General features: G+C 42.5%; 1 protein-coding gene across 3 annotated transcripts in view; it reads left to right on the top strand.

Moving 5' to 3' along the window:
* KDM4C (lysine demethylase 4C) overlaps window positions 1-5,648 on the top strand; it is a 259,388-nt gene extending 253,740 nt beyond the window's left edge. For all 3 annotated transcript variants that reach the window (XM_071580703.1, XM_071580705.1, XM_071580704.1), the window contains one exon: window positions 609-5,648. In XM_071580703.1, coding sequence (XP_071436804.1) covers window positions 609-785 — 177 coding nt within the window. In that variant the 3' untranslated portion in view covers window positions 786-5,648. The remainder of the gene's footprint in view (window positions 1-608) is intronic.
* The last annotated feature ends 4,179 nt before the right edge of the window (window positions 5,649-9,827 follow it).

A 9,827-nucleotide genomic window follows, 5' to 3' on the forward strand; every position in this document is an offset into this window, starting at 1 on the left:
AGGTATGCCCAACACCTCCTTTGCCTCCTCTTGCTGAACATAGTGCAAGTTAGAGGAGGCTTATGGTACAATTTTTGTATTGAAGTAAATTACGCCCATTCCTTCTAAATTGTTTTTTTCTTAATCTTGGGAATTTTTCCATTACTTCAGCAGTGAAAATTGTTCCAAAATATTTTGCCTCCAATTTTTCCCAAATGGCTTGCTGTTCCATGTCCCACTGCTTCGTTAATGTGAACTCCCAACTGTTTTAAGTTTGCAAAATGACTGAACTGTGACTCTGATTGTTTGCAAATTAGTGTGCAAGTTTCTTTTCAGGAGTCCATGCCATAGCACCTTGCATTTAGAACATTGCTGGGTAGCCCAAAGTTGTGAATAATACTTGATATTGCTAGGATCCAACCTGCCCAACAGTTGCATCGCTTCTATATTGCTGGTTTTTTACCTAGAATTGGAGGGAGTGTGTTATCTCTGGCTAAAAGCTGAACTGAAAACTGGTGTTAGTCAAACAAGCCTAAGGAAGATTATAGACCTAGAGAATTAAATAATAGTACATGCAAAATATAGAAAAGTAAGTGTTACGTGTATGTGTAATTAATGTCTGGTTTTAGTCTACAGCCTCTGACATGAGATTTGAAGACACATTTTATGGATCAGATGTTATCTTGGGAGAAAAGAAGAGGCAGAGAGTATTGAGTTCTCGCTTTAAGAATGAATATGTGGATGATCCAGGATACCGCACCTTCTTAAAAACCTCATTCCAAAAGAAATGCCAGAAGGGACTATAAAGGAAACAGAAGAAGAGAGAGTGATATTGATTAAAAAGCATGTGACGTTATTTGCAATTGTTTTTTATTTAATTGAACACTCTGTTTTACAATGAACTAATCTATACACCAGCCTCGTAAACTGAAGTACTTGAGTTCTGTTTTCTTTAGATAATGTATTAAACATTTTTTAATGTTTTGCATTACAGAACTAGGGGGAAAACCAAGAGAGATTACCAAGTGATGTGCTGAAGAAAAGTTTCAGTCCTGCTGTCCTAGGTTTTCTTATGGGGGATAGAGCTTCAAGCAGTGTGGGCGTGGCTAAGTTTATATTTTGTACCACCTACTTCTTCACTGGAGGGCGTGGCTTTGAGGGACTTAAAAAAGGCACACATGCTGCAACTACACCATTTTCATTCCGTTTCTTCCTTGAGGAAGCTGCTGGGAGCAGCACTGTGGACTCTGAAAAGCAGCAAATGCAGTCATGTGGCTCCAAAAAAGCTGCTCTTGCAACCAAAATGCAATTCCAAAGTGGTGGTATTGTGCAGAGCAGAGCAGTCTGGAAGCAGCCACTGCAGCACAGCACAGATGATCTTGCTTTTTGGGAGTTTGTCCATCTTTTTTCTTCTTTTCAGGCTCAGGGATGGGGAACGCCAGCTGCAGATAGTGTCTGCCACCTTCTCTTTGTCTCAGGAGGTCATGTGGAACTAAGTCGAGGTAGTGAATACCTTTTGCGTGTAAAGCACCTTCTCTTCTATACTTTTGTCATTAATATTTTTGCTGTTACTGTGCGCTACTTATTCCTTTTTTGTTTGTTATCAGTAAATTGTTATCTCAACCCATAGTCTCTGCCTTTGTCTCTCACCAGAGAGGGTCAGGAGAGAGGGGAACAGCTTACTGGAGTTTAATTTATGCTTGTTTTTTAAAGCACCACATTTAATTGGCGCCCAGTGTAGGGTATGAGACGGTTGAGATAACAACAGATGTTCTGAGAGCAGGTTGGAAACAATTTTGATCTAACCATTTGTGTATTAGGTATGGACTTTCCCGTTTACAGTGTTGCTCAATCTCTTCATCTGCTTGTGGTACCTAACCCTTGTATGCTTCCATATATACACTATGTATCTACTGTGGTGATTTTTTTTTTAAGGATCAGGATTGCTTTGTTGCTGTACCGTGTGATACCAGTTTATTGCCTGATAACATCAATGGCAATGGCGATCATTTGGGATGTGTATTCAGTGTTGTTCTTTGGTTCTGGCCTTGGCTGCTACCTCTAGGGATTCATTAATAATTGTACCCAGCCTATGGGGGAACAGAGGAGGATGATTTTCCCCAGCCTTTTACCCGTTTTTCCTCCTTCAGGCCTGCTAGTTTCTGAGAATTTTGAATTCCCTTTGGATGTTAAGGAAAGCATGATCTTGTTGTTAAGTCTGCTGTGTCTCCTCAATATAGTCTACAACATGTTTGAAGTCAAGTGTGGTCTGCACCATGTTTAGAGTCAGGACCAATATTTCTAGGGAAGTTGTCCAGAGACCTGTTCCAGGGATGGGTAGTCATGAGTGGCACGGAATGCAGGAGAAAATAAGCCAGCTTTTGAAGGATTATTCTGCTCCAATGGTTTGGAATTTCACTCCTGAAAAGTACAGGACCCTGATAAAGTGACAGAATATTTGAAAGGAAATTGTGTGACAGTTCCAGAGAGGTACGAAGTTTCGCAGTGTGCTGGGCCCTGTCTACTATTTATCAGATGGTGCTGGTAACCAGACAGCACGCTCACGAGTAAGAGGAGGAAAACAAACCAAGAAGGACTATGGCCACTCAAACTGCAGCTGAGCCAGAGGATCAACCTGGCCCAATAGCAGTCACTCCTGTACAAAAGAAGAATTCCAGGACCAAATCAGTTTGTGTAGTGAGTGACAAAGAGGAAGCAGGACCCTCACAAACAGAGGAAGACACAGAGATAACCACCCAATGCTTATCCATGAGTGAGCTGCAAGATATGCCAAAAAATTTCATCTACCAGTCAGGTTGAGCCCCTGGTGACCTGGCTGCTCCAATGGTGGGATATTGTGGGCTGCTGAATTGTGGCATGACATCACTGCCAGGAAAGAGATGTTAGCTGTAAAAGTATGTCATGTAGATGCCCATGTACCCACGAGTCAGGCTGCTGAGGAGCATCACAACAAACAGGTGGATCAAGGTGCCATGATTAAAGTGTCTCAGGAGGATCTGGGCTGACAACATGAGAGTGAATTATTTCTGGCTTGGTCACCTTGGCTTGGATGCCTCAGAACACGACGGAAGTGATGCAACATACAGGTGGACTTGTGATCAAGGGATGGAGTTAACCCACGTTGTCCATAACTCTGAAATGTGCTGCAATCAAGCAGGCCCAAGGGGTAAAGCCTCTGTGGTGTGGTGGACGATGGTTGAAATACACATATGAGGAGGCCTGGCAGATTAATTACATCACACTGCCCAAACCCACCAAAGCCAGCACTGCATGCTGACAATTTTAAAAAAAGCACTGGATGGTGGAAGACCCACCCTGTGCCTCACACCGCTGCCCAGAACACCATCTTGGGGCTTGAAAAGCAAGTTCATTGGTGACGTGGCTCCCCAGAGAGGACTGAGTCATACAACAGGACTCATTTCAGAAATAGCCTCTGTAACACCTGGGCCAGCAAGCCACAGTATTGATGGGTATATCTTATTTCCTATCATGCACCAGCCTCTGGGAGAATTAAACATTACAATGAAGTGCTAAAAACCATGTTGAAAGTAGTGGATGATGCGACCTTTGAACATTGAGATCTACATTTAGTGAAGGCCACTGGTTAACACTAGAATCTGGCCCTGGCCAATCAGGACCTTCATGTACCGTAGGAGGGAGTAAAGTCCCCATGCTGCATATGAGGAATGTATTAGGGAAGACAGTTTGGATTTGTCTGCTTCAAGCAAAGGCAAACCCATACATGAGATTTTTGCTCAAGAACCTGCATGTGCTTTGTGGGTAATGCAAAGGGATGGTGAAACATGATGTGTATCTTAAGATGATTTGATTCTTGGGGTTAGAACAGTCTGTAATGTTGAATTGTATAATACTGTTTGTGGAATGACTCTGACACTGTTGGCCTTAACTACCATGGACAATGAGGATGGACTGCTCCAGATACACCAGTTGTGAGCTCCTTACGCAGGTTGCAACCAGCAGACAGCACTCCAACCCTCCTGCCCTGGAAGACATGTGGGATGGATAGAACCCACAATCATGAACTAAATGGAACTCACTAGACATCTTGGAGGGACAGCCATTGACTATGAAAATGATACCTGGGCTTGTGTGTGTGTACCTATATCTATCTATATCTATATATCTATCTATATCTATCTATATCTAATCTATATCTATGTATATATAGATATATATTTGGAAGGTATAAGATCTGGACAAGATGTAGCTGTAGAGAATAAGGGGTGGATAATGTCCTAGGTTTCCTGACAGGGAGTGTAGCCTAGTGTGGGTGTGGCTAAGTTTCTATTCTGTACTACACTCTTCATCACTGGGGAACATGGCTTCAGGGGGGTGGAACAAAGGCATGCGCTCCAGAAGTATGCTGTTTTCATTCCTCAGCACTGTGAACTCTCTACATCCCCTGCCACTGCCTGTTTCTTTTATGTCCCCTCCCATCCCTCAGTGAACAGCGCTCCAAGCAACAAACACAGCTGAGCCGTGGCCCAGCTCTGAGTGCTGAACACACAGCAGGCACAGCTCAGAAAAAACAGTGGACACAGCTGCACCATGGCTTTGAAAGTGGTGAACACAGCCAATATGTGGTTTCTAAATGGTGGTGCCATGTGGACTCAAACCAGTAGAGCAGTCCAGAAGCAGGCAGCACAGTGCAACACTGGCGATCTGGTTTTTTGGGGATATGTCCTTTGTTTTTTGTTGTCTCAGGGATGGTGACACCAGATGCAGAGAGTGTCTGCCACCTTGTCTTTGTCTCAGGAGGCCATGTGGTACTGCCTATTAGAGTGTCAGCAACCTTGTGTTTGTCTCAGCAGCCACGTGGACCTAAGTTTAGGTAGTGGACACTTTTTGTGTGTAAAGCACCTTCTATTTTCTACACTGTTGTCTTTAATATTGTTGCTGTTACTGTACGTTTCTTATTCCATTGCTGTTTGTTTTCAGTAAATTGTTAACTCATAGTCTTTGTCCCTCTCTCACCAGAGGGGGGTGGGGAAAGGGGGAATGGCTTATTTGGAGTTTAATTCCCAGCTTGTTTTTTAAACCACCACACTTGTTCACATTAAAATAAGTGGTAAAATTCCCATTGAATTATAAGAGGAGAATCACATTCTGAATGGGAGACATTTTAGTAAACAGAGCTAATGTCAGTGGCTCATGTTTTTCTACACACGGGAAAGGATGCTAAGTTCAATAATAGCAGTTTTTACAAAACATTTTTGAAACAGAGCTATGTACAGTACTGAGACAAACAAAGGCTGTGCTTACTTTGTACAGCGCTTTTACATATTTATGTCACTACTGTTTTCAGTAGTGTTTGATGGGGACTCAAATATTGACTTAGTTATTTTTAGCTTTTAAGAAAGATATCTGCAACACAGCAAGGATGTTTTGTATATGTAAAGAAACAGATTTTGGCAGTTATTTTTAAACATGTTTTTCATAGTATCTATTAAAAATAGCTAATTGTAAAATATATATTTGTTTCACTATGTGTGTGAAAATTAAAGTTTAAATATATATGCCTAGTTTTGAGTGAATATATTATGGTCTTTCTTTTGAAATAATGTTCTAGCAGCATAATAATGTTTTAAAATTAATAAATAAACAAACAATAAATACTGTCCTTTTACTTGCAACACTTTGTCTGTTGATGTGATTTTCAATTCTATTATACCTACAGGAATCAAGAAACTTTGTTGTATGCTGTATTTCCTGAACACAACTGAATACACAGACACTTTCACAGCTTGATGTTAAAATATGAACTTGATAAATACTGTTGTTTGATTTCTTGTCTTTCTATTTCCCTTCAGTCTTTGGAATCTTGTCCTATTTGGATGTTTCACAGAAAGCAGAAAGTCTGAATTTGTCTGAACACTTGTGTATATGAACCTAGAGGAGAGCTTTATTGAAATGACATCATCTGTTTCTTGTAAACTGGACAGTCAGCAGGATTTCTGACTGTCTGCCACAGGAAAAGGAGCCCTCTAAAAATACAATTGAAATCCGAGCACTGCTGTTTCCAGGATTCTGCTTGCAAAAAAACTTGACCATATGGCCCCAAAGATTTCATCATTACAAACCCCATCCTTTGTATGCTAAGGCACACAGACCTTTGTTTCACTGAAGCCCTTGCATGGTTATTATTTTTTTCAAGTGGACAGCGAAGCCTTTTCAATTACTTTGTCATACCTCAATTCGTAATGCGTGCTTTCTTAAGTGTTACATTGTCTGTCTTGTAGCATGAAATCACTCACAATCTCTTCAGTCTAAGAAATTGCTTAACTATGACAATTGCAATTTATATCTAATTCACAACTCTTCCCGGGTTGTGGTGGGTGTTGTTGGACATATTTCAGAATATCAGGGCTCTTTCTGGTGGCGGAAAGAAAAAATGAAACTAAACATTTGCAATATTGCAAAATTGCAAGATTTGCAAAATGAAAGATTGGTGTTACCTTCTGCAGTTCCATGCAGCTGATAACCTAATATATTGGGTTTGCATGGACAGTTTTAGGTAGCAGGAGGCTACAGGGGTGGATTCTGTGAGAAACTGCTAGATGCTTTCCTCGTGTCTGACAGATCCCATGCCAGCTGTCTCCAGGGCGGACCTACCACTGGCTAAGGCCAAGCCCACCAGTGACAGTGGTAGCACCTCCGGGATAACATTTAAGAAGGAAAAAAAGGTTTTGGGGCAGATAGAATTGCACTCAAAGACAAGCAGAGTGAGAATATGGGGAAGAAACAGTCTTGCAGACAACAAAGTCAATGGAGAAGGAGGGGGAGGAGGTGCTCCAGGCACCACAGCTGAGGTTCTCCTGCAGCCCATGGTGAAGACTATGGTGAGAGAAGCTGTCCTCCTGCAGCCCATGGAGGTCGGTGGGAGTGCCGAGACCCACCTGCAGCCCATGAGGAGAGACATGCCAGAGCAGATGAATGCCCAAAAAAAGGCTGTGAGCTCATGGGAAATGCGTGCTTGAGCAGGTTCCTGGCAGGGAACTGCAGACCTGTGGAGAGGGAGGAGCCCATGCTGGAGGAGGTTTCCTGCTGGAGATCCCATGTTGGAACAGGCTGTACCTCAAGGACTGTACCCCATGGAAAAGTGACCCACATTGGAGCAGTTCTCCATTTCTTGTGGGAGAGCCCTATGCTGGAGCAGAGGAAGGATTTTTCTCCCTGAGCAGTGCCAGGAATGAATGATGAACTGGCAGTAATGCCCATTCTCCATGGGGCCCAGAGAGTGCTGGTGAATGGAGCTGCATCCAGCTGGCGGCCGGTCACTAGTGGTGTTCCCCAGGGGTCTGTGTTGGGTCCAGTCCTGTTTAACATCTTTATTGATGATTTAGATGAGGGGATTGAGTCCATCATCAGCAAATTTGCTGATGCCACCAAGCTGGGAGGGAGTGTCAACCTGCTGGAAGGCAGGAGGGCTCTGCAGAGGGATCTGGATAGACTGGAGAGATGGGCTGATTCCAATGGGATGAAGTTCAACAAGGCCAAGTGCCGGGTCCTGCACTTTGGCCACAACAACCCCCTGCAGCGCTACAGGCTGGGCACAGAGTGGCTGGAGAGCAGCCAGGCAGAAAGGGACCTTGGAGTACTAATTGACAGGAAGCTCAACATGAGCCAACAGTGTGCCCAGGTGGCCAAGAAGGCCAATGGGATCCTGACCTGTATTAAAAATAGCATGGCCAGCAGGACCAGGGAAGTGATCCTTCCCCTGTACTCTGCATTGGTGAGGCCACACCTTGAGTACTGTGTTCAGTTCTGGGCCCCTCAGTTCAGAAAGGATATTGAGGTGCTGGAGCGGGTCCAGAGAAGAGCTACAAGGCTGGTGAAGGGACTGGAGCACAAGCCCTATGGGGAGAGGCTGAGCGAGCTGGGGTTGTTTAGCCTGGAGAAGAGGAGGCTCAGAGGTGACCTCATCACTGTCTAGAACTACCTGAAGGGAAGTTATAGCCAGGTGGGGGCTAGTCTCTTCTCCCAGGCACTCAGCAATAGGACAAGGGGGCACGGGCTTAAGCTCTGCCAGGGGAAATTGAAGTTGGATATCAGAAAAAAATTCTTTCCAGAGAGAGTAATCAGGCATTGGAATGGGGTGCCCAGAGAGGTGGTGGATTCACCAACCCTAGAGATTTTTAAACGCAGATTGGACGTGGCGCTGAGTGCCATGATCTAGTAAATGGACTGGAGTTGGACCAAGGGTTGGACTTGATGATCTCGGAGGTCTTTTCCAACCCAATCGATTCTATGATTCTATGATATCTTTTATAATATAACCTATGCAATCACTACTGTCCACATGTCCAGTTCCACCTCTGTCCCCTCCCAGTTCCCACCCCTGTTGAATTGGGGCTGGGGTCGTTGGGACCCTCTGTCTTCATCCACCTCCTCTTCTTCAGCACACAAAGGTTCTTTGGACGCTCTCCTGGGCTCCGGGTCACACTGCTCCATGTTTATGTTCTCTCTGATATTCTTTAATCTGGTCCCTTGAGAATGAGACTAAATAGCTGGCAGATCTTAGCTGCCTGTTCTGGAGCAGGGGTAGAGATAGAAGAACTTTACACTATAAGCTGCTAAATATTAATTCACTAGAATCTACAGCATTACATCTACTGTGTTCCTAAAATCTACAAAATATGAAATTTGAAAAATCAAAAAACCCCCTTCGGCATCAAGAATAACATCTCAGAAGCATGGCTGTAGGACAATTCAGTCTGACAGTGACAGTGAGGCCATAACCAAGTACACTGTATATACAAGAGCTAAGATGAACTCCAGTAAAACTTTTATGCCTACCATAACATCATCATTTTCTTTTTGCTAGATGTGTCAGAGAAAAATGCTATCTAAGGCATTTGGAATTCAAGACTGGAAGCCTCAGAAATGGCTTTTGAAATGTGAAGATGTGTGATAAATTTATCAGATGGTTCTACAATTTTTAAAAGAGATGGATGTGCCTTTTGAGCACATATGCTGGAAAGATTCCTCTTGCCCCCCCCTACATAAGCTTTCTCTCCTGCTAATTTGCTGTTGAACACTGGTGTTAAATACTTCAGTTGGATAACAAGAGACAGAAATACCACCAGAAAATTTAGAGACTGGGGGGAAAACAGCATTTCATTCCAGTAAGTGAAATTATCATTTTGCCTTCATCTGCTATCAAAGTTAACATTTGTGATTGTGCCACCAAAGATGGCTAAATTGAGCTGCACAGTTAGGAAATGCAAGTATATATAACCAGATGATCATCCAAACAGGATTGAGCTTATTGGTCATTTTTTCAAATAATTTCTTCTATACTTCTACACTGGTGAACATCTTACAAAGCCAGAAAAAGTGGAAACACATAAATAGGGACAGTTTTTACCTTGCTATATTTTGCTTATAAATATCAGGATATTGTATTAACTTCTCCATTATAAAAAATTGCTGCTCACTTGCATCACAGTTGGAAAATATAAACAAGCTTTGAAGCAAAAAATATTTCATAGGAATTTTTCTATTTACTCTCTTTAATTGAAAATTTTTAACCACTGGAGCATAACACAATGTATTGTAGAACTCTTATTAAGCATCAACTAAATTGCTTTGCTACAGTAATACAATAGCAAATAGAATTCAAGAGAAGTAATCTAATTTCTATCTAATTCTAGTAGTTTGATTCTATCAGACCTTAGTTATAGCTGTGGAAATCCGACTCATAGCATTAAAGCATTCTACTTCACAAGCCAGGATAAATTGAAGTACTTCAGATTCTTGCTGATCTTTCTCAGATAAGAGTGAATAAAAATAACTTCTATGTATCC

Source organism: Pithys albifrons, chromosome Z (assembly GCF_047495875.1).
Source record: "Pithys albifrons albifrons isolate INPA30051 chromosome Z, PitAlb_v1, whole genome shotgun sequence".
NCBI lineage: Eukaryota > Metazoa > Chordata > Aves > Passeriformes > Thamnophilidae > Pithys > Pithys albifrons.